Here is a 24558-nt window from a genome sequence, read left to right as displayed (position 1 = left end):
TTTCTCGTGATGTATTCATCTGGCTTTGGTATCAGGGTCATGCTGGCCTCATACATTAAGTTAGGAAGTGTTCCTGCCTCTTCAATTTTTTGAAAGAGTTTGAGAAGCATTGGTGTTAATTCTTCCTTAAATGTTCGGTAGAGCACTCTGGTCCTGGAATTTTCTTTGTTGGGAGGTTTCTGATTATTGATTCAATCTCTTGTTATAGGTGTGTTGAGATTTTCTATTTCTTCTGAGTCTGTCTTGGTAGTTTGTGTGTTTCTAGGAAGTTGTCCATTTCATCTAGGTTATCTAATTTGTTGGCGTATAATTGTTCATAGTATTCTCTTATAATCCCTTTTGTTTTTCTGTAAGCTCAGTGGTAGTGTTCCCATTTTCATTTCTGATTTTAGTTATTTGTGTCTTTCTTTTTTTCTTGGTCAGTCTAGCTAAAGGTTTGTAAATTTTGTTGATCTTTGCAAAGAACCAACTTTGATTTCATTGAGTCTATTTTCTTTTAATTCTACATAATTAAGCCACTCACAAGACCTGATTATTGCTTTATAAAGTCAATGTTAATTTAGATATGCATATACTCACCACTTGTTGTGGTTCTTTCCTTTTGGAATTCTTAGTTCTTTCATTTGGTGTAATTTTCTTTATGCCTGAAAATACATGGTTTAGAATTTCCTTTAGTGAAGCCTCTCAGTGTTTGTTTGTGTGAAAATGTGGGGTTTTTCTTTCTTTTTTTGGGGGGAGGAAGATTGGCCCTGAACTAACATCTGTGCCCATCTTCCTCCATTTTGCATGTGGGATGCCGCCACAGCATGCCTTGATGAGTGGTGTAGGTCTGTGCCCAGGATCTGAACCTGTGAACCGCCGGCTGCTAAAGCGGAGAGTGCCGAACCTAACTACTGCGCCACTGGGCCAGCCCCGAAAATGTTTTTGTTTTGCCTCCATTCTTGAAAGATATTTCTTTTAAGTATAGAATTTAAAGTTGGTAGTTATTTTCTTTCAGTACATTGAAAATTTCATTGCATTGTCTTCTGACCTCATTTGTTTGTCACTGAGAAGTCAGATGTAAGGCTGTCATTCCTTTGTAGGTAATCGGTCTTTTTTCTCTCGTTGCTCTTGAGATTTTCCATCTTTTGTGTGCTGCAGTTTTACTCTGATGTATCTTGGCATTCATTTCCTTTTATTTCTCCTGCTTGAGGTGCATTGGGTCTTTTGAATTTCTGAATTGTCTTCCACCAATTGTCATCTTTATGACATTAAGTATTCCACTCCCTGAATGTGGCAAATGTCTACACCAATTTAGAATTTTTAAAAAATTTAAACTTACATTTGGACTGAATTTAGCAACTGATTTCAAGATTCAGACAGTGTATATTCTCCCCTGAGAATAAGAAGTGACTTTCATTATGCTTTACTCTTTTTCTCTCTCCCTTCCCATCCTTTGCCCTTTTTAAAAGATTTTGTTGGGCGGGTCCCATGGTGTAGTGGTTAAGTGCGTGCGCTCTGCTGCTGGCGGCCCGAGTTCGGATCCCGGGCGCGCACTGATGCACTGCTTGTCGGGCCATGCTGTGGCGGCGTCCCATATAAAGTAGAGGAAGATGGGCACGGATGTTAGCCCAGGGCCAGTCTTCCTCAGCAAAAAAAGAGGAGGATTGGCATGGAGGTTAGCTCAGGGCTGATCTTCCTCACGAAAAAAAAGAAAAATAGATTTTGTTTTATGCTTCCTTTATTACGACTCCTCATTAATATTTTTATTAAATTTCACAGCCACATTATCAATAATTATTTATTTATTTATTTTTAATAATTTTATTTATTTATTTATTTATTTATTTTTTCCCCCAAAGCCCCAGTAGATAGTTGTATGTCATAGCTGTACATCCTTCTAGTTGCTGTATGTGGGACGCGGCCCCAGAATGGCCGGAGAAGCGGTGCGTTGGTGCGCGCCCGGGATCCGAACCCGGGCCGCCAGCAGCGGAGCGTGCACACTCAACCTCTAAGCCACCGGGCCGGCCTCAATAATTATTTAAATAAATTTTTCAATACCACATTTTAAAGTCATGTGCATATTTTCTTCATCATTCCTGTATTGTTGAATGCTTACATGTTTTAATTTTTTCCATTACAAATCATATTGTATTATTTCTCTTTTTTGAATAACTTTTTTTTTGCATAAAACTTTTCCCACTTCAGATGAATTCCTTAAGAGATATTCCTTGTTGAGTGTAATTAGCAAATCTGGGATTTATATTTTCTAAGACATAAACATTATTCTAGATTTATTCATACATATATAAGAATACACATATACTTTTTTTTAAATATATATATATATTTTTCTTTTGAGGAAGATCAGCCCTTAGCTAACATCCATGCCAATCCTCCTCTTTTTGCTGAGGAAGACTGGCCCTAAGCTAACATCTATTGCCAATCCCCCTCCTTTTTTTTCCCTTTTTCTCTCCAAAGCCCCAGTAGATAGTTGTATGTCATAGTTGCACATCCTTCTAGTTGCTGTACGTAGCATGCCCCCTCAGCATGGCCGGACAAGCGGTGCGTCGATGCGCGCCCAGGATCCGAACCCCGGGTTGCCAGTAGTGGAGCGCGAGCACTTAACCGCTAAGCCACGGGGCCGGCCCTTACACATATACTTTTTTTTTTTTTTTTGGTGAGGAAGATCAGCCCTGTGCTAACATCTGCCAATCCTCCTCTTTTTTCGCTGAGGAAGACTGGCCCTGGGCTAACATCCGTGCCCACCTCCCTCCACTTTATATGGGATGCCACCACAGCATGGCTTGACAAGTGGTGCATCCGTGTGCGCCCGGGATCCGAAACGGCCAACCCCGGGCCGCCGCAGTGGAGCGCGCGCAGTTAACCGCTTGCGCCACCAGGCCGGCCCCTTACACGTATACTTTTAATATAAATAGAATTATATTATATTCTTTGTTTTATATCATCATTTCTGATTATACAGTATTTCTTGCTTTTAAAAACTTTCAATAATAGAGACACTCTACATTTGATGGTGTTTTCTGCTTATGTATATTAGCTCTCCATTTGGAATTATGTCTTAGTTTCACTATGCTTTTCATCCACTAAATGTTTCAGAAAGGGCACAGTAGTGGCTAGGGCGCCGTCCACCTTTGTTCAGGCTCGGTGACCAGGTAGTGGTGGGTTCTTCTTGTGGGCGCTGCACTGGATCAGCTCATATGTGGATGCATTTCCCCACCCCCTGGGCCCCCAGCATGTGGGTGGTGATGATTGCTGGTAGGCAGGAGAGTGCCTCCATTCCTATGTTGCTTGTGTTGTCTCTGAGGAAAGAGAAGCGTCGGGTAAACAGGCACCAATCCTTCTCTGTTATTTGCACAGATTGGGACAAGATTCTTGCCTCAGCAGGCAATTGGAAATGGAGCTCTAAGGAGGTAGCTAAAGGTCAGACTTTCTTGGGACCCATTTTCTTGATTTTTATTTTTTATCTTCATGGTAATTTGTGATATTTATGCTATCATAGCACAATTAGAACAATTATTTATGTTTCACAATTTGTGTAGGTGATTTCATGTGCTTTTGAAGCTCTGTCACCTTTTCAGCAGTACCACATACTCACTCTCTCTAGGCAGTTGGGAGGGCAAAACTCCCACAGTTTAGGGAGGTAACGTCCTCAGTCACCTCCCCAGTAAGGAGTTTCTCCATGCAGGGCAGAGTTTTGCTCTCGATCTGGATTTTGACAAAGGGAGGTGTTTTCTTTCCACAGAAGATGGGACTACACCCTTCCTTGGTCACCTGTGTGTCTCTAGGACCCATCACGGTCCTTAGCACCTTGTGACGTTGGTGGGGATGATTTCCTACGCTCAGTTCCTCCACACTGTGGTGTCCTAAGGTATCACTTGGTGGACACTTCTGTTCTCTGACAGCAGCCTGGGGCTCAGACTGACAACAGGGGTCTTCTGAAGTTCAGTGGAGCTGCCTGGTGGGGCACTGCATGGCCTAGAAGGAGGTGCAGATGGGGGTGTCATCTCCATCCTCTCAAGGTCTTTGGACCTCCAGCTTAACACAGAGGCAGAGCCTGGGACCAGGACAGAGATTAAGGGCAGTGTCCAGAAAGCCTGCCCCCAAATTGAGGTCCACCTTAAGGCATGGGCCCACCTTCCACCCTCTTACTGTCATCTAATATGCTTGAAAAGGCTGGGAGCCAACCAGATGGGTGAGATACTAAAGCTCAGTAGAGCCCAGGCTGGGTGCCAGGGATGCTCCTTGGCCATCTCCTTGCTGCCTAAGTAGGGAGAAGTCCTGTGTCCCAGAAGAAGGAACAAATACACGTTGTGGGGGGCCCTGCCTTTGTCCCAGGAACTCCAGGCTCTTTTTCATGTCTGGGCCCCACCTGGCACCTGTCCCAAGACTTACTCCTAAGATCAACTTAAGTGAGAAGCAGATGGAAGAGACAAGTCTCCTCCTCTGAGAAACCAAGTGCTAAGGGGAGGCCAGGTGCATGTCCAGTGGAAACATCTACATGCCTGCCTGAGGGGCCTGAGTGCTGGCAAGGAGGATGGGGATGGAATGATTAGGCTAGGACTAAGATGGGACACCCAGAAGTCAGGCTGATAGAGCATGGTGGACAGAGAGGGGCTTCTAAAGGACCCTGGGGGCTGGCTGATGCAGTAAAGGTAGTAGGAGCAGGCTGGGCTCAGGGCTCTCCAGGAGCATAGTGAGAGCAGCATCTGGGCAGTCAAGACGGTCCAGAGGGTGCAGGGGGAGGCCCAGGGGCCTCTAGAAGAGCCAAGTGGCTTGCAATAAGCCAGGCCAATAAAGAGAGAAATATAACTATTGAATTTTCTGTATTTCAGTCATTTTTTTCTCTTGATAGCTTGGAAAATTCCTTTTGAAAACTCAATCCCATCTCTGCCGAACCCAGGGTAAGAAAGTCCAGAGGCTGCTGGAGGAGCAGGTGTAGAGGGTTCAGCCTTGGCCCCTCCTGAGCACCCTTATATATCCGGGGAGAGAATAGTGCAAGCCTCCACTTCACACCTGCGGTGACAGGAGGTCACACCTTCTCAAGCAGCCTGTCTCTGTGCTGCACGGGCTTAACATCAGGACTCACACCCTCCACGGACTCCCTCCTCAGTCTGAGAGACCAGCCGGCATGGGTGGCACCACGGGGCCTGTTCCCACCCCCACCCTCCCCCGCCAGCCCGCAGTGGAATCATCTTCTCGGGTTTCTGGTAATTTCATCAGGGCTGCATCATGTTGCTAAAGCCACAGATAACATCTCCTGTGGGTAACTCTTCCCTGCCAGAGTCCCCTGAGGCTGGACTGAGGCTCAGAGGAGGGACGTTGGGGTGTGGGATGAGTTTGGGGGTGTCAGGGTCTGTTAGGTTAGCTGAGATGCTGGAAGTGTTGAGGAACACTGCCATTTGCCAATGGAGCCTGTGGAAAAGGAGAAGGGGGCAGGAGCTGGGTAGGAGGCCTGGAGAGGCCCCTGAACTCCTGGAGCTGTTGTAGATTAAGCTGTCTCCTGATATCTCCAACTAGGCCCTCCTGACAAACCTCCAAACCCGGGTGGAGGCACAAAGACTCACCCCCTCCCAAGCCAGGCAGAGCAACTGGCCCCTAGCACAGGTCCACCTTAACTGGGCAGCCCTCTGGGCGGGATGTGTTGCTGATACTATCTGCGCAGACGGCAGCCCAGGCCTGAGTGCAGGACAGGCTTGCATGCAGCACACGCAGCTTCCAGCCTGCCACCCTGGCTCCTCATGCTGGCTCTGCAGCCCAGCACCATGGTCCAGGGTGCCTTGCAGCCTGACGGCCCTGGCTGGGGTTGGGATGCGGATGGGGACGATGACTGGAACGGTGCTGTGCTGACCCTGCTGGCGCTGGCTGTGGTGGCTGCCACGGCACTGGCTTTGCACTGGTTTGGCTCTGGGCATGACCAGGAGGCAGCAGGACCAGCGTCCATTGCCCCCGGGGCCCAGCCTTCTCAGGCGGGAGGAGCCAGGCCAGCCCTACCCCCAAAGACTAAGGTCAGTGATGGCGTCGAGGGACCCAGCTCAGGGCAGGGGAAGCCAGACCCTCCAGGACGCGGCCAGGGGAGTCCAGCGGCAGCAGGGGCCCAGGATCAGGAGCCCCCAGGAGGTGGAGGTCTGGCTGCCACAGCCGCACCTCCACTCAAGACACCTGGTGAAGCGGCCAGCGGAGGGGCCTTGGGACAGCAGCATGGTAATGCCACCCCAGAAGCCACCCGAGGTAAAGGAAGGGAGCCGTTCAGGCCAGGTGCTGCCCTCCTGGGTAGGAGCAAAGTAGGGGGGACATCTGCCCCCCTCCTGATACACTTCAACCCTCGGAGTCCTGGCAGAGAAGTGGAGGTACAGTTGGAGGCAGGAGGCGTCCGAGCCAAGGTGCCAGCTCACCAGGTCCCTGGCCACACAGCGGAACAGGACACCAGCCCCTGGCAACCAAGTGTGGGGCCACATGGCTCACTGGGGAGAGGCCTAGGAAGCCGGCAGTGGCAGGTGGACAACAGCTCAGGAGCTAGAACTTGCCAGCCCACAAAGCTGGACCTCCTACGCCTGGGCACTGTGGTGAGTGTGTGGGACACCGTGGATGCAGCCAGCAGCCTCTCCGTAAGCTCTAAGAGGCCCCTTTTCCCCCAGGAGCTGCCGTCATCACACACCCTGCAGACCAGGCCCCTGACAGGTGGCTCAAAGGTGGGGCGTGGGAAGAGCAGGCCTCCACTGGCCCCAGGCCTAGCCATGGACTCAGGGGCCAAAGCTGCTGAGAGCAGGGAGGCTGGGCCTCTGGCCCCCAGGGAGTCTCAGGGGTCCCCACCCTCTGTGGAAGGCTGGCCTTGGGCGAGGAGGGAGGTCCTTGTCACCAGGAGCTTCAGCCAGGCCCCAGGCTCCATGGGCCTGTGGCCAGAGGAACCGCAGTGGGGACGCCCCCTCTTGTCCCAAGGGCAGGAAACCACAGAAGCCTGCAATGCAGGAAAGGCCAACGGCTCTGGAGACCACTCCTTCTTCAGCTCACGGCCGGGCAGGACAGAAAAGTCAGGGGGCCCCAGCGTGGGAGAAGGGAGTGTATTCCGGCAAGGCCAGGGAGAGCAGAACAGTGGGCAGGTGGCCAACGTTCGGGGTGGAGGGAAGCCAGCCACAGACACCCTCAGCAGTGCCCCAGCCCCGAGCCCCTCAGCCACGCTACCCCCACGCATCCCTAAGCACCTCCCACCCTCAGCTTCCTCGCCCACAGCACATGTGCACCCCGGTCTCTTACCTGTAGCCCCAACTGCTCCCACCTCCTATCCTTCAGACTCTTTGCCCCTCAGAGTTAGCCAGGTTCCTGCTGGGGATGAAAATCTCAGAGCAGTGCCAGTGCCAGCCCCAGCCCCAGCCCCTGCCCCAGCCCCAGCCACCGCCCCAGCCCCAGCTGCTGTCCCAGCCCCAGCCACTGCCCCAGCCCCGGAGCCAGCCCCAATCTCAGCCCCAGCTGCAGCCGCAGCCCCTGCGCCAGCCCTAGCCCCAACCCCAGCCCCTGCCCTAGCTAGTGGGTCAAGGCCTACATCTCAGGAGCCCAGTGTGGCTCTCTGCAAGGGCAATCAGGAGAGGCAGATCTCAACCAGCTGGGGAAACCTTATTTCTATGGTTCTTAGGAGTCATCCCTTCCCCAGGCAAGAGAGGCCCCAAGGGAGAGCCTCAAGGGCAGCTCTGGAGAGCCTTAGAGATCCTGGCACTTCCACACCCTCTAAGAACAGAGAGTCTGATTCTCCCCCTGAGGGTTCTGTCCCCAGCCTTGAGGACAGGCAAGGCTCCTCAGCCAGGATGGTCACAGGGGCAGGCACAGGGAGCCTGGCTGAGCCTGGACGTCAGCCACAGCAGAGAAGCTCCGAGATGATTGGGGCTCCTGCTCCCAGCCCTCCCTCAGGCCCAGGAGGAGATGGAAGTGTGGAGAAAGGTCTGGACTCCCTGCTGCCAGCCGCAATGCCCAGGACCCCCTCATGGTCCCCTGAGCAGACGCAGCCTGGCCCCGCACCCTCCCCTGCTGCAAGGCGGCACTCACAGCCTGTCCCCCAGCCACGGAAACGCAGCATGTGTGAAATAACCAAGAGCTCTGAGCCGGAGATCAGCCAGGTGGCCCCAGGGCAGCGCCAGGGAGAGGCACCAGGGGAGAGGCCCAGCCCTGCAGGCGGCAGAGGGGGTCTCACAGAGAAGCAGAAAGAGGCCCGCAAACTCATGGTGTTTCTGCAGAGGCCTGGGAGCTGGGGGGTGGTGGAGGGGCCCTGGAAGCCCAGCTCCCGTGACTGCAAGCCGGCTTTGGCAGCAGCTCTGCAGCGGCGGCTGGACCTGGGCAGCTGCCTGGATGTCCTGGCCTTTGCCCAGCAGCATGGGGAGCCTGGCCTGGCCCAGGACACCTTTGCCTTGATGAGTGACAATCTGCTGCATGTGCTGGGAGACCCAAACCTCTACCGGCAGCTGAGTGGGTCTCAACGGGAGCGCATCCTGAGCCTTCGTACTGGCCGGGGCCAGGCAGTGCTGGGGGTCCTTGTGCTGCCCAGCCTCTACCAGCTGAGCTGCTCGGGGATCACAAGGGGCCCTGGTGTGGAGCAGGCTCCTGAGGCCAGGCCTGCTCCCCTGCCTCCTCACACGTACCTGCACGTGTTCAACCCCCAAGAGAACACGTGGCGGCGCCTGACCCAGGTGCCTGAGGAGGCCCCGCTGAGGGGCTGTGGTCTCTGCACCATGCACAACTATCTGTTCCTGGCGGGGGGCGTCCGTGGCTCCGGCGCCAAAGCTATCTGCTCCAATGAGGTCTTCTGCTACAACCCTCTGACCGACATCTGGAGCCAGGTGCGGCCCATGCAGCAGGCCCGTGCCCAGCTCAAACTGGTGGCCCTGGATGGGCTGCTCTATGCCATCGGGGGTGAGTGCCTATACAGCATGGAGTGCTATGACCCACGCACAGACGCCTGGACCTCACGTGCGCCCCTCCCTGCAGGCACCTTCCCTGTGGCACACGAGGCTGTGGCCTGCCGTGGGGACATCTATGTCACTGGGGGCCACCTCTTCTACCGCTTGCTCAGGTACAGCCCTGTGAAGGACATGTGGGATGAGTGCCCCTACAGTGCCAGCCACCGGCGTTCCAGCGACATGGTGGCGCTGGGGGGCTTCCTGTACCGCTTTGACCTGCTGCGGGGCGTGGGTGCTGCGGTGATGCGCTACAACACTGTGACAGGCTCCTGGAGCCGAGCCGCCTCCCTGCCCCTGCCCGACCCCGCCCCCCTCCGCTGCACGGTTCTGGGCAACACCATTTACTGCCTCAACCATCAGGTCACAGCGACCTTCATGGTCTCCGAGGCGACTGCCCAGTTCCAGGCCAAGGAGCTGCAGCCTTTTCCCCTGGGGAGTAAGGGGGTCCTCTGTCCATTCATCCTGACTGTGCCCCCTGCGGACCCACTGCAGACTGCCCTCTGAGCAGCTGCTGGAGCACCAGGAGAGCCGCTGCTTTCCAGGGAGACCCTGGGGCCGAGGGGTGAGGAAGTCTGAGGGCAGGTGAGGCACAGGGAGGTGGCTGGGACCCAGAACTTTCTGCTGTTTTTTCTGGGGCAACTTTCCTTTTCTGTTATAATAAGCCTGGTGATTTCCCCCATCCACTCCTCACCCCTTCCCTGAGAGAGCCCTCTCCCCTTCGGAGCCCAGGCTCCCTGTACCTGTGAGCTGATCTGTTTCCTGCCTTTATGACTCAGTTCTTGCCCTAGTTTCTTCCCTGGTTACCCAATGCCTCAGCTCACTCACAACCCCTCCTCAAGGCAGAGCTCACCTTTTCTGGGCTCCCACGAGCCAGGCTCCCCTATCACAGCACCAACCACACTGCCTGGAAATAATCTACCTGTGGGACTCCCCAGTGCTCTGAGAACCAGGGACTGATGCGTCCCCAAGGACCAGGACTCGGCCCACTGAGGAGCTCTGCAACTGCTGAGCCAAGGAAGGAGATGGCTGGAAACACAATGGTGCTTCCTATGTTCTGTCCCTAGGGCTCCAAGCTAGGCAAGGAGCCCACGAGGAGGTGGAAAGGGGAACTGGGAGCAAAGAAGTCCCAGGAAAACATCCTTGCCTCTGGGACTTTCTGCCCATCCTGTGGCTATGGGGAGCCTGCCTTGGGTCTCCCCAGGAACAACTCTGTAGCCCTCTTTTGTCTGATTGGTCCTCAAGGGCCTAGAGCCCTTGTCTGTGAAACTGCTCTGCTGTCTGTAACCCTTGCCTATAACCCCAGCCCAGACCTGGCCAGGACCACTTGGGCTCACACCCCTCTGCATCCTTGTGGGGTCTCTGCCACCTGCTCAGCCCCTCCAGAAGTCCGCCCCACTTTCCACCAATGCCCTTTTTCAATGAGACCTGGGTTTCAGCCTAGCTCTGCCCCTTATTGGCTGTGTAGACTTGGCTGAGATATCTAACTTCGTTTTTCTCATCTGTAAAATGGAGATAGTGGATATCTGTCACTCAAGAGAGTCTGAGAATATAACATCACCTATGCAAGCGCTTAGCACAGTACTCAGGATATATAACTGAATAAATAACGTTTCCCTTTACCCACTTTGGAACCCACCATAGGAAGGTGAATAAATCTGAACACTGCTGCCTGTCCTGCCCTCTGAACTCGTTTGTCCCCGTCTGGTCCCTTTTTTCCTTTTTATTCTATGCTTGGCACTACTGGCACTAAATATGTTTAATTCATTGAAAGCATCTGCATCCTATCAGGTTTTGTTCACAAGGTAGGACAGAGAGGGGTCCTCAGGTTGTGCGTGAAAATAAATTTATTGAGAAACAAGCACTGTGCAAACAGCTATATATTTGGGTTGCTGTTACTCTGCCAGGTAGAGAAGGATCTGTCCCCCAGTGGCTTCTCTGCACAGGCAAACAGCAGCATGGTGGCCATGGGGGGAGGGGGCCTACTGCTTGCGCTTGGTCTCACTGAGCAGCTCTTGCCAGTTCTTCTCCATCTCCTCCTTGCAGTTGAGGAAGGCATCCTCCAGCCGCCGCATGGACTCTGCCAATGTGGGGTTGGTGCGCATCACCACCATGTCGTAGGCCATCCACGTGGCCTGCACTGCAACAACCAGACAGGCCCTGGTCAGGCCACAGGGTGGGGCTGTGGCTCTGGGGCAGCCTGGGGAGGGCCGAACGCCTCCAACTACGCTCAGTATCCCGGGGACCAGACCCCGCTGAGTCACCCGGTTACTTTAAGGAGAGAAAGCTGGTAGGCTACATGTCATAGGGCTCATAAAAACCCTTATTAAAACTCCTCCCTACACAAAGCAGTAATGAAACTTCTCTAATCTCACACAAGTCTTAACTTCTGGCTACATCAGCCTATGACACTACAAGGCTGGAGGCCAGTGTGATATGAAATGTCAGGAACTACTGGAGTAAACACAGATCCTTACCTATCCACAGCTCACAGCTAGTGGTTGCAGGGTGACCCCCAAGAAGTCATAACACCCACCCAAGCTCACACGCTCAGTTAGGGTGACCACTCCCAGTCCTACAAGGTCCCAAGCCTCGTGTTACCTCATGTTAGTGGCCTGGGATGCCTGCCCACCTCTACCCGGGCACCTTTGTGCTTTCATTAAGGCCAGTCCAAGGGCTCTTCCTGCTGGGAAGTTTTGCTGCGTCCCATGTTGGCTGTCCTTCGGTGCTCGCCACTGCACCGACAGACTTTGTTGATCTTTCCCTTTGAAAGCAACTGGAGGGCCATGTCCTCTGGGCCTACGGGTGAACATGGGCTTCTTGTACAAATTCAACAGAAGTGTGCAAAAACCCCACCTCCACACCCTCCTCTCTGCAGTACCCACCCCAATGGCATGGTTCTACCTTCTACAACTACAAAGAATATGGGTTCTCTCCCTTCTGCATGACAGCCAACCACAGTAAATACATCCCCTTCAAACTCTTCTTTTCTGGGCTAAAAAACACTGGATACTTCAGGAAACTATGTCCTCAAGGAAATTAACTAAAGAGGAGATAGGCAGAATGATTAATAATAAATGCACATGTATATCTACACACAACTGAGATCAGCACCATGGCACACTTGAAGTTTTACAGAAAGTAACATCTGTTTGGCTAGGGAAAATTATTAGAAGAGGTATGTGCAGTGTGTTAACAGATAGAGGGCATATAACTATATAGCTAGTACAGGAACTCTTGAACTTTTGGAAGCATAAGAGTCACTTGGGACACCTGTTAAAATGTAGACCGCTGGCACGTGTCACAACTCAAAGAGATTCTTGTGTAGCAGGTTGGGAATGGCGCCTAGGAACCTGCATCTTAACAAGTATCTGGATAATTCTAATACAGGGAGCCTGCAGACCACCCTTTCAGATCACCTGCCAGCAGGTCCACGGAGCATGGACCTGGGAGTCAGAGCAGAGTTTGCTTCCCAGATTTCCACTTGCTAGCTGTGTGACCTGGAACAAGTGACTTAAATTTACTAATCTCAGTCTCCTCATCTGTAAAGGACAGACAACATCCCAATCTCGTGGCTTGCTGTGAAGATTAAATGCATGATATATGTAAACTGCCTAGCAAAGATTAGGTGCTCAAGAAAGGAGAAACTCTTACTCTAAAATAAATACTTGAGGTGATATACCAAAAACTTACAGCAAAAGTTATACTTAATGGAAAAACTGTGGATACCTTCCCTTTAAGACTGGGATCAAACAAGGATTCCTCTAATAATGTTACTAGTATTGCAGATGCTGGTAAATGGAATAAAAATTTAAAAAGAAATAAGAGGTGTAAGGATTGGAAGGTAAGAAATAAAACTATCAGTATTTGTAAATTATAAAAACATATATGAAAGAATAAAGGTCCGGGCTGGCCCCGTGGCTTAGTGGTTAAGTGCGCGCGCTCTGCTGCTGGCAGCCCAGGTTCGGATCCTGGGCGTGCACCGACGCACCGCTTCTCCGGCCATGCTGAGGCCGCGTCCCACATACAGCGACTAGAAGGATGTGCAGCTATGACATGCAACTATCTACTTGGGCTTTGGGGGAAAAAATAAAGAAATAAAATTATAAAAAAAAAAAAGAATAAAGGTCCAATAGCTAAGTCAATCTTAAAAAATAAAAGCTAAAAGGGGGGAATATGCCCAATTAGATATCAAGACATCCTATAAAGCCCTATTTTAAAAAATAATGTGGTACAGACAAATAGATCAATGGACGAAAATAGTAAACTCAGAGATAGACTCACGTATATATGGAATTTAGTACCTAATGAAAGCAACACCAAAAATCAATGAAAAAAGGACAGTGTATTCCAGATGGATTAAAGATATAAATATGAAAGATAAAATAACATTTATAGATCAAAATTTAGCAGAATGCCTGTGATCTAGGGACTTCTTAAAAATTACACACCATAAGGCAAAATATTGGTGAATTTATTTTTATCAAAAATTTTTTTTCGGGGCTGGCCCAGTGGTGCAAGCGGTTAAGTACATGCGCTCTGCTGCAGCGGCCCGGGGTTCGCAGGTTCGGGTCCCGGGCGTGCACCAACGCACCGCTTGTTAAGCCATGCTGTGGTGGTGTCCCATGTAAAGTGGAGGAAGATGGCCACGATGTTAGCTCAGGGCCACGCTCCCTCAAGAAAAAAGGGGAGGATTGGCATCAGATGTTAGCTCAGGGCTAGTCCTCCTCACAAAAAAAGAAAAAAAAAATTTTTTTCAACAAAGGGCAACATGCACAAAGTTTTCATACAAATGGTAGAACAGAAGAAATTTACAACGTCTAACTGATAATAGGTTAATATAAAGAATACTCAGGGGCTGGTCCGGTGGTGTAGTGGTTAAGTTTTCACACTCCGCTTCTGCGGCCCAGGGTTCGCCAGTTTGGATCCCGGGCGCAGACCTACGCGCCGCTCATCAAGCCATGCTGAGGCGGAGTCCCACATAACGCAACTAGAAGGATGTACAGCTATGACATACAACTATCTACTGGGGCTTTGGGGAGAAAAAAGGAAAAAAAGAAGAAGATTGGCAACAGGTGTTAGCTCAGGGCCAACCTTCCTCAAAAAAAAAAATGCATAAAACTACTTCAAATCAATAACAATAAGACAAAAAATCCAATAATAAAAAACCCTGGAAAATAACAAATGTTGGCAAGGATGTGGAGAAATTGAAACCCTTGTACATGCTGGTGGAATTGTAAAATGGTGCACCATTGTGTAAAACAGTTTGACATTCCTCGGGAAGCTAAACACAGAATTACCATATGACCTAGCAATTCCACTCCTAGGTAATATCCCAAACAACTGAGAACAGGTACTCAAACAAATACTTGCACACAAATGTTCATAGCAGCACTATTCACAATAGCCAAAAGGTGGACACAACCCAAATATCCATCAATGGATAAATGAATAAGTAAAATATGATACATCCATACAATGGAATATTATTCAGACATATAAAGGAATAAAGTACTAATATATGCCAGAATACGGATGAACCTCAAAAATATTATGCTAAATGAAAGAATCCAGAAACAAAATGTCAAATATTGCATGATTCCATTTATACAAAATATCCAGAATAGGTAAATCCATAGAGACTGAAAACAGATTGGTGGTTTTCAGGGGCTGTGGATAGAGAGATATGGGCGTGACTGCTTAATGGGTATGGAGTATATTTTTTGGGTGATGAAGATGTTTTGGAACTAGACAGACTTGGTGGCTGCACAACATTGTGAATGTATTAAACGCCAGTGAATGTATACTTTAAAATCGTTAATTTTATGTTATGTGAATTTCACACCTCAATAAAGAATTTATTAAATTTAAGATGTGCAGCAGGCACTGCTGGTGGGAGTATAGTCTAATTCAGCCATTCTGTGAAGTAATCTGGTAGTATTGCCTAAAATTATTACACAGGTCCATGAGCACAGATGTACAAAGATGTTCACTGCAGCATTCTTTTTGGTGACGAAGAGTTGTAGGCAATCTCAGTGTCTATCACTGGGGAGAATGGAGAAGCAAAAAAGTAGTGGCTTACCATGGGATACTATAGTGCAGTTAAAAGTAATAGATAGGATGTATATACGGCTACTCAAATAGGTCTTCATACATAGTCTTGAGTTTAAAAAGTATGATACAAGTCGGAGATACAGTACAATGTAGTTTACATAACTTAAAAATACACGCATTAAAAACAAAAGTACAAATTTTACAAAAACACATACAAAAGGGATATACCCTCCCACCCCCGCAAAGGAATGGAAATAAAAGAGTATAAATAAATTAAAAAAATAAGTGAGGATTGTCATATGGACCAATGACAGTAACATGCTATGAACTGAGAAGCATGATGTCAACCTCTCTGCCAGAGAACCATAAAGAAAAACAAATCAACAAATAAAACCAAAATAATTAGGAAACAACAAATAAGGACCCATTACGGCAGATGCGGGAATGGAAAAGAACAAAGTCTGTTCCATCATCGATCACAAATTGAAAACATACTACACTCTCATCACTGTGCTAGGCAAGTGGGTGTGAAGGGAAACAAGCATATTCCAATACATATTTCACTGTTAGCATGGTACTAAGCAAGGGAGATGCCAGGAAACTTAAGACAAGCTTTCTCAAAATGCATTAAAAAATCAGGGAGCTAAGATACATTCATTCTTTTAAAAAATATCTATTAAGCATCTAGTATGGGTCATCACCTGGTTAGGTTCTGGAGACAGAGCAGTGAGAAAAAATGTCAAAAAGTCTTGCCCATGACTCTTATATAATAAATAAGAAAAAGTGAACTTATATAGTACGTTAGAAGGTAATAAGTGCGAAGGAGAAAAATAAAGCACTGAAAGAGGGTTGAGAGCACTGGGAAAAAAAGATCTGCAATTTCAAGAAGGGTGCTCAGGAAAGACTTCTTTGAGAAAGTGACATTTAAATTATCTTTTGATGAATACAAGTTCTTAACATTAATGAAGTTTAATTTCTCAGTCTTCTATCGTGTTTAGAATTTTTTGCCTCTTGTTTAGGAAATTCTACCCTACCCCCAAAGTCACAAAGATATTCCACCCTATTTTCTTCCCAAAGTTTTAAACTTATTTTTGGTATTTAAGTACTCATCGTTCTGAAGCTATTGTGTATGTGGGGGTAGAGAATCCCCCACATTTTTAATTTTTATTCTTATGGATAGCCAATTTTTCCAGCTTACTTGTTAAACAGTCCCTTCTTTCCTCCACTGAGCTACATGTCACCTCTGTTATGTATAAAAATCCTTGTGTGTGTGTGTATCTGTTTCTGGGCTCTCTGTTTTACAGATCTTTCTGGACTTATGATGTGGTATGCCCCAATAAACCCATCCTAAGTTGAAAATATCATAAGTTGAAAATGCATTTAATACATCTAACCTACTGAACATCAGAGCTTAGCCTAGCCTACTTTAAACTTGCTCAGAGCACTTACATTAGCCTACAGTTGGATCTAACACAAAGCCTATTTTGTAATACAGTGTTAAATATCTCACATAATTTATCAAATACTGTACTAAAAGTGAAAAACAGAATGGTAGTAAGGGTACAAAATGGTTGTAAGTGTATTGGCTGTTTACCCTTGTGATTGCGTGGCTGACTGGGAGCTGCAGCTTGCTGCCGCTGCCCAGCATCACGAAAGAGGATCGTACTGCATGTCACTAGCCTGGGAAAAGATCAAAGTTCAAAACCTGAAATACAGTTTCTACTGAATGTGTGTCACCTTTGCACCATCGTAAAGTCAACAAATTGTTAAGTCAAACCGTCGTAAGTCAGGGACTGTCTGTATTCTGTTGTTCAACTTGTCTGTTCCTAACCCAATATGACACTGTCTTAATTATATAGTTTTATAACAAATCTTGCCAATGGTAAGGTAAATCCCCTGTCCTTGTCTTGCTCAGAAGTATCTTAACTATTTTTGGCTCTTAAGTCTCTCATAAATGTTTTAGAATCAACCTGTCAAGTTCCATTAACCCTATTAGGATTTTCATTAGAACTACTTTGAAGCCTTGAATGAAATTTGGGGAGAATGAACACATTTATTAGATTAAGTCTTTCTATTCATGAATCTGGCTACAGCTCCATTTATTTTGATCTTTAATATGTTAGTCAAGTTTTGTAATTTTCTTCATATAGGTGTTGCATATTTCTTGTTAAACTTCTTCCAAGCTAATTCATAGATGTGTGTGTTTTACTGTTGTAAATGGTGCCTTTAACAGAATGTGTTCTTATTCTTTGTTGCTGGTATGTAAAAATGCACTTAATCTTTGTATATTTTCTTATATCCAGCCACCTTGCTAAGCTTTATTATGTCCAATAATATGTGTTTTAGACTCTCTACATAAATGTGGTAGCCTGCCTCCGAGTTGGCCCCAGTAGTCCCTGCCTTCTGGTAGTCACACCCTTGTGCAGTTCTCTCTCACATTGTACCAGAGTTGATCTGTGTGACCAGTAGAATATGGCAGAAGTGATGGTATGTCACTTCCAAGATTTGGTTAAAAAGACTGTACCCTCTGTATAAAGATTAGGTTATAAAAGACTGTACCTGCTATTTTGGGCTCTTTCTCTATTTCATATATATATTGGATCACTTGCTCTGAGGGAAGTTAGGTCATGACTAGCCCTATGGAGAGGCCACATAGAAAGCCTCCTGCTAACAGCTACATGAGCTCCAGCCTCCAGTCAAGTATCCAGAGACTGAAGCCATGGCCAATAGACTGACTACAAACTCATGAAAACCATATTCAGAACCACCCAGCTAAGCCACTCCCAGATTCCTGATCCTCAGAAACTGTGTGATAGTAAATGTTTTTCGTTTTAAGCTGTTAAGTTTGGGTTAACTTGTTATGCAGCAATAGATAACTAATACAGATTTTCGTATTGGGAATATGGTGCTGCTGTAACAAAAATGTAGAAGTGACTTTGGAATGTGACAGTGGGTGGAAGCTGGAAAAACCGGAAGGATTTTGAGGAGAGCATTAGTGAAAGTTTCAAGTGCCTCAAACACACTGTTCATAGGATTTTGGATTAGGGACTTAAAGAGAAGTGGGGAAATTTTATTGGAAGCTGGAGAGGATTCTTGTTATGCAGTGGCAGAAAGTTCAGCAACACTGTCATAAGAAATAATGTGGAAGGTAGAAAATGTACCTAATTAACTATTTATTCGGATTTACCTACATGTTTAACATTTTATTTGTTTTCCATTACCTTGTGCATTTCAGACCTTCCTTCTGGGATCATATTCCTTTTATTTGAAGTATAACTTTTAGTAGTTCCTTTACAGCAGATCTCTTTGTGATAGAAACTAAATATTGTTAGTTTCTGTTCATTTACAAGTGTCTTTATTTTGCCCTCATTATTGAAAGATAATTTTGCTGGATGCATAATTCTGGATCAATAGTGTTTTTATGACATTTAGACATTATTCCACTAACTCCTGATTCTCATGATTGTTGCTGAAAATACATTCCAATCGTCATTCCTTTGTACGATCTCTTTCTTTCTGGCTTCCTACAGTTTTTCTCTTTGTCTTTGGTGTCCTGAAGTTTCACTATTATGTGTCTAGGTATGGATATCATTTTATTTTGCTTACAATGTGTTTTGTTTCTTGGATCTGTAATTCGATTTTTCATCAGTTCTGGAAAATTCACAGACATTATGTTATTAAATATCATCATTGTTCCATTGTCTCTAATGTCTTTTTTTCTGAGATCCCAATTAGATATATGTTAGACTTTCTTGGTCTGTATTACAAATCTCTTAATCTCTTCATATTTTTAATTTCTTTATCTATTTTTGATGCATTGTTCTCCAATTGATTAATTATCTCTTTAACTATTGTTGATTTCATTTCTATCTCACAACTATATTTTTCCTTTTTAGAAGCCTCACTTGTGGTTTTTTCAAATCTGTCTATTCCTGAGTTTCTTTTATGCTAATCTTTGTAATTGCCTCCATTACTTCTTTAACTATTTTATATATAGCTATTTACATTCTGCATCTGACATCATCTACAGTTCTGGGAGATCTAAATATATTGATTCTTGTTTCTGTGGACTTTCAGTCATGGATCCATTCACCCATTGAATGTTGTTTAGGTTGTTTCTGTATCTTGGCTATTATGAATAAAGCTGCAATGAACATGGGAGTGCAGATATCTCTTTGAGATACCGATTTTATTCCCTTCATTTCCCATAAGTGGGATTGCACACCATATGGTAGTTGTATTTTAATTTTTTTGAGGAATCTCCATACTGTACATTGAGATCTGTGATTATATTTTTGACAGTGTGTAGAATATCTCCACCTCTATGTAAAACTGGTACTTACAACTCAGTGTCTCTATAACTGAACACACTTTTCCCTACCTCCTTCCAAACCTGCTCCTCTTTCTGTTTCCCAAACTCTCATCTCCTCACTTTTCCACTTCCCTCTTTCATTCAGCAAACTCATCTTCATATTTTAATCTTAGCTGAGAAGTCATTTACTCTAGGAGGACTTCCTTGGCTCTTACATTAAATTAGGTTCCCCTTTTGGCTATCCCATAGCACCATGTAGATTATTCAGTCTTAATATTTGTCAAAATATATTGTAACTACTTGTTTAGTTATTTTTCTTGCTTATATGACCATCAGCTTCAGGAACAGGGACCCCACAACAGTACTGCTAAAGGACTGTACATTGGGAAAAGGGAAATAATCAGATCTTTTGGGGATGACTGGACACTGGCTCCGAACTGACACTAATTTCTGGAGACCCAAAACATCACTAACAGTCAGTGCAGTGACCTACCAGTCAGAATAGGGGCTTATGGAGGTCAGGTCATCAATGGAGCTCTAGCTCAGGTCTGTCTTACAGTGGGTCCAGTGGGTCTCTGAACCCACTTTGTGGTAATTTTCCGAGTTCTAGCATGCATGAGTGAAAGCAGATTTACTCAGCAACTGGGAGAATCCCCACATTTGTTCCCCGATCCATGGAGTGAGGACTATTATGGTAGGAAAGGCCAAGTGGAAACCACTAGAACTACCTCTATCCATGAAAGTAGTAAATCAAAAGCAACACTGCATTTCCAGAGGGACTGCAGAGATGAGTACCACCATTAAGGACGTAAAAGATGCAAGGGGTAATTTTCACTACATTCCCGTTCAACTTGCCTATTTGGCCTGTGCAGAAGACAGATCTTGAAGAATGACAGTGGATTATCATAAACTCAACCAGGTGGTGACTCCAGTTGTAGCTGCTGTTCCAGATATGGTTTTGTTGCTTACCCAAATTAACACATCCTCTGGTACCTGGTATGCAGCTATTGATCTGGCAAATGCTTTTTTCTCTGTACCTATTAATAAAGACCACCCGAAGCAGTTTGTTTTCAGCTGACAATGCTAACAATACATCTTCACTATCCTAACTCAGGTATATCAACTCCCCAGCTCTATTTCATAATTTAGTCATCAGGGACCTTAATTGCCTTTCCCTTCATCGGGACATCAAGCTGGTCCATTACGCTGATGATATTATGCTGACTGGACCTGGTGAGCAAAAGAAGCCAGACACAAGAGTATACACTGTGTGATTCCATTTATATGAAACTCTAGGAAAGTACATCAGTTGTTGCCTGCTGCTGGGGAAGGGCAGAAGGAAACCTTTTGGAATTATAGAAATGTCCTGTATTTCAACAGTAGTGTTGATTACACCTGTGTATACATTTGGCTAAACTCAGTGAACTGTACACTTAAAATATGTTTATTTTACTGTTCATAAATTATACCTAAACAAAGGTAACTTAAAAAACAAGAACACTATTTATCAATGCTTATGGGTTACGGTAAAGGAGACATCTTTTTAGATAGCTCCTTTAGATATATTTAGAGATAAATCCACAGCCCCAATGTTTTCATGACTTAAAAAGGAAAAAAAGTAAGTGAACATAGCACTCAATTCAAAGTTCACATACAAAATTAAAAGGAAAATAACAAATCGGGAAAAATATTTACTACAATTTTGAACAATGACTTTATATTCTTAATACATAAAGAGTTCTTACAATTCAGAGATTCTATCACAAATCTGCTATTCCCTTCTTGTTCTCTCAAGACTGAGTTAAGGCTAGCTCCTTTTTTTTTTTTTTTTTGGTGAGGAAGATCAGCCCTGAGCTAACATCCATGCCAATCTTCCTCTTTTTGCTGAGGAAGACCGGCTGTGAGCTAACATCTATTGCCAATCCTTCTTTTTTTCCCCCAAAGCCCCAGTAGATAGTTGTATGTCATAGTTGCACATCCTTCTAGTTGCTGCATGTGGGACTTGGCCTCAGCATGGCCAGAGAAGCAGTGCGTCGGTGCACACCCGGGATCCGAACCTGGGCCGCCAGTAGCGGAGCGCACGCACTTAACCACTAAGCCACGCGGCCGGCCCCAGGCTAGCTCCTTTTAAGTCTTTAGTTCTGCAAAAGCTTTCTAATTGGTCTTCCTGCCTCCAGTCTTCCCTCTCCAAACCATCCCTCACACTGTTACCAGAGGTATCTTTCTAAAACACTAACCTCTTCCTTCAAATCCCAAATGGCTCCCTATTACCTAGACAAGAAAGGTAACACTCTGTAACTTGGCCTTGAAGATCCTTCTTCTTATCTTTTCAGCCTCTTCTTTCTTCGGCCTGCCACTTTGTGAATCCCATGTGCTAATCTGGCTCCCTGATTACATCAGGCCTTCCCTCATGGGCACATGGCCTTGGCTATCTCTTCTGCTGGACTGCCCATCCTCTCTACCCCCAGCACTCCTACCTCATCTGTCCAATCTCTACTCCTTCCCTAATGCTCTGTTCAAAGCCTCACTTGCCTCCCCAAGCAGTCAGCCTCTCCTTCTCTGCTTCCTCCCCAGGACTCAGTGTACACCATTATTAGTATTTGCCAGAATATAATTTTAATACAAAATTAAAACGTGTTTTAATTTTAATTTATATATTTAAATTATAATTAGTCTCTTGATGTCTGTTTCCAGCCCCCACCCACTTCTACTAATGAAGGAGCATCTCTATTCAACTTTGTATTCCTAGAATGGCACATAGTAGGTGCTCAGTAAATGCTGTTAACTAAGAGAATATTTAATTAGATTGAAGGAATTATATAACTTATCGTGGAAAATGAATTATAGAACTTTTTTAAAAAGGTAGTTTAAAAAATAAATAAAAACCTTTCAAGTACATAGGCAAAAAAATTGCAAACATTTCTAAGTAGAAATTTTCTAAAGCCAGTTGTCATGAATGGAGATTGTCTGCAAACTAGTAATGTCCCTAAAAATGGTTTGTTTTCATTTGAGTAGAGTATGCATGCTTTCTAAAATTTGTTTTACATTCTGATTTTCTCTAGCAAAACTTAGGCTCACAAATTATAAGAATTATACATATTCTGAATTAGTAAGGAACAAATTGAAGAAATTATAATGGTATCACTACCACTGCAGGTTACCACTTAGTGGAAACATGTTGAATATAATAACAGATTAACATTCTTTTCCACAAATGGGAAAATTTGTTCAACTATATTGCTGCTTTATTCCGCTGAGCTGTACCTCTCATTTCAGCAGCTTACTAGTCTTAGCGCTATCACTCTGAACTCTTTTTTGTGTGTAAGGAAGACCAGCCCTGAGTTAACAGCTGAAGCCAATCCTCCCCTTTTTTGCTGAGGAAGAGTGGCCCTGGGCTAACATCTGCGCCCATCTTCCTCTATTTTATGTGGGACGCCGCTACAGCATGGCTTGACAAGTGGTGCGTTGGTGTGTGCCCAGGATCCGAACCTGTAAACCCCGGGCCGCCAAAGCGGATTGCGCACACTTAACCGCTGCGCCACTGGGCCGGCCCCTGAACTCTTTTTATTTAAACAATTCACAAATTCACAGAAAGAGTGTTCCAATTCTTTCTACAGGTATTATATTAATATCATTTATCGTTTGCTGAGTATTTGAGTTTGGGTTGGGCACTGTGCCCAGTTACAAAAGAAGAAGTCACTATTTCTGCCCTCAAGAAGATAACAGTACAGTTGTAGGAATAAGATGCAAACACACATAAAATAATTAGAAAACAATTTAAGGCAATATTCAGTGGTTAAGTGTCAAATTTTGTGGTGGTACAGAAGTTGAGAGGTGGTCACGGAAAGCCTTGTTAAGAAGGCACTTGTTTTGAGTTCAGAAGTGTCGGGAGGGGCCGGCCCGTGGCTTAGCGGTTAAGTACCCGTGCTCCGCTACTGGCGGCCCGGGTTCGGATCCCGGGCGTGCACCGACGCACCACTTCTCCGGTCATGCTGAGGCCGCGTCCCACATACAGCAACTAGAAGGATGTGCAACTATGACATACAACTATCTACTGGGGCTTTGGGGGGGATAAAAAAAGGAAGAGGATTGGCAATGGATGTTAGCTCAGAGCCGGTCTTCCTCAGCAAAAAGAGGAGGATTAGCATGGATGTTAGCTCAGGGCTGATCTTCCTCAAAAAAAAAAAAAAAAAAAAAACAAGTGTCAGGAGGATCTGAGCTACTGGAAAGAAGGGGGAAGGCACTCTCCCTGGGAAAATATCCTACCTGAGATTTTCTCCATCTCTTCCAATAGCTTTTCCAAGTCTTTATTCAGGTCTGACAGCATTTTCAGCATGTTGTCATAGTTTCTTTCCCCAGGGTCAGAGTCAGCCATCTAGCCAGTGCACAGAAAGAAGATGAAGTGAGACAGATCAACATTTCAATTCCAGCTCCACTACTCACAGCTGGGTAGCCCAAGCCAGAAACCTGAGGTCATCTTTAATTCCTTCTTCTCTTATCTTCCTGACCTAAGTGGTCACTGAAACTCACCAATTTTATTTGTTCATGGAATAAATGTTTAGTCATTTATGCGTCAGGAAGGCCCAGTGCTTGGGAGCCACCAGTGAACTAAACCTTGCCCTTGTGGAACTCATAGCTTGGCCCAGCTCTTTAAAGCCTCTCCTATCAGTCCCTTCTCCCTCTCTCCAAGGTTGCTGCTTTCACTGAGGGCCATTCTCTTATCCATCATCGCTTATAGATTTACTAAGCATCTACTATGTGCCAGACACCTACTATGGCTCTGTGATACTGCAGTTATTTGTGGATCCAGACAGACAAAACCCATGCTCTCATGGAGCTTCCATTCCAGGGGGAGAGACGGATAATAAACATGTTAGCAGGTTTGTAAATATACCTTCAGTTTGTGGTCACTGCTACAAAGAAAATAAAGCAGGGTGGTGTAATAAAGAGGATCTTTCATGGGGAAGGTGCTTTAGCTTGTAAAGTCAGAGAAGTCCTTTCTAACAAAGTGACATTTGAACTGATACCTGAATGACAAAAAGGAGCTGGCAGGTAAAAATCTGGGGGAAGAATTCTACACAGAGGGGATGGCTCAGGAAAAGGTAGGAGTGGCCCTGCCGTGTTTTAAGGAACAGAAAGAAAGTGTAGGATGAGGTTGAGGAGAGGAGTGGTATGAGATGAGATCAGCTAAGCAGGCAAGAACTTTGGTTTTATTTTGAGCGTGAGGGAAAGCCACCGGACGTTGACAGC

The 24558-nt window shown here is 46.0% G+C and overlaps 2 protein-coding genes across 2 annotated transcripts; one reads left to right on the top strand and one right to left on the bottom strand.

The window, feature by feature from the left end:
* Window positions 1–5765: 5765 nt before the first annotated feature.
* On the top strand, window positions 5766–9449 carry KLHDC7B (kelch domain containing 7B). Its single transcript, XM_058567982.1, has one exon. The coding sequence runs from the start codon at window positions 5766–5768 to the stop codon at window positions 9447–9449; it is 3684 nt and encodes a 1227-aa protein (XP_058423965.1).
* A 1329-nt stretch (window positions 9450–10778) lies between these two features.
* Window positions 10779–23683, bottom strand: SYCE3 (synaptonemal complex central element protein 3). Its single transcript, XM_058568804.1, has 2 exons — window positions 23575–23683; window positions 10779–11082 (listed from the first exon to the last, which is right to left on the bottom strand). The coding sequence occupies exons 1-2, from the start codon at window positions 23681–23683 to the stop codon at window positions 10925–10927; spliced, it is 267 nt and encodes an 88-aa protein (XP_058424787.1). The 3' UTR covers window positions 10779–10924.
* Between the last annotated feature and the right edge of the window lie 875 nt (window positions 23684–24558).

Source organism: Diceros bicornis, chromosome 25 (assembly GCF_020826845.1).
Source record: "Diceros bicornis minor isolate mBicDic1 chromosome 25, mDicBic1.mat.cur, whole genome shotgun sequence".
Taxonomy (NCBI): domain Eukaryota; kingdom Metazoa; phylum Chordata; class Mammalia; order Perissodactyla; family Rhinocerotidae; genus Diceros; species Diceros bicornis.
The sequence above is the reverse complement of the archived record's forward strand: the minus strand, read 5'-3'. Positions and strand labels throughout refer to the sequence as shown.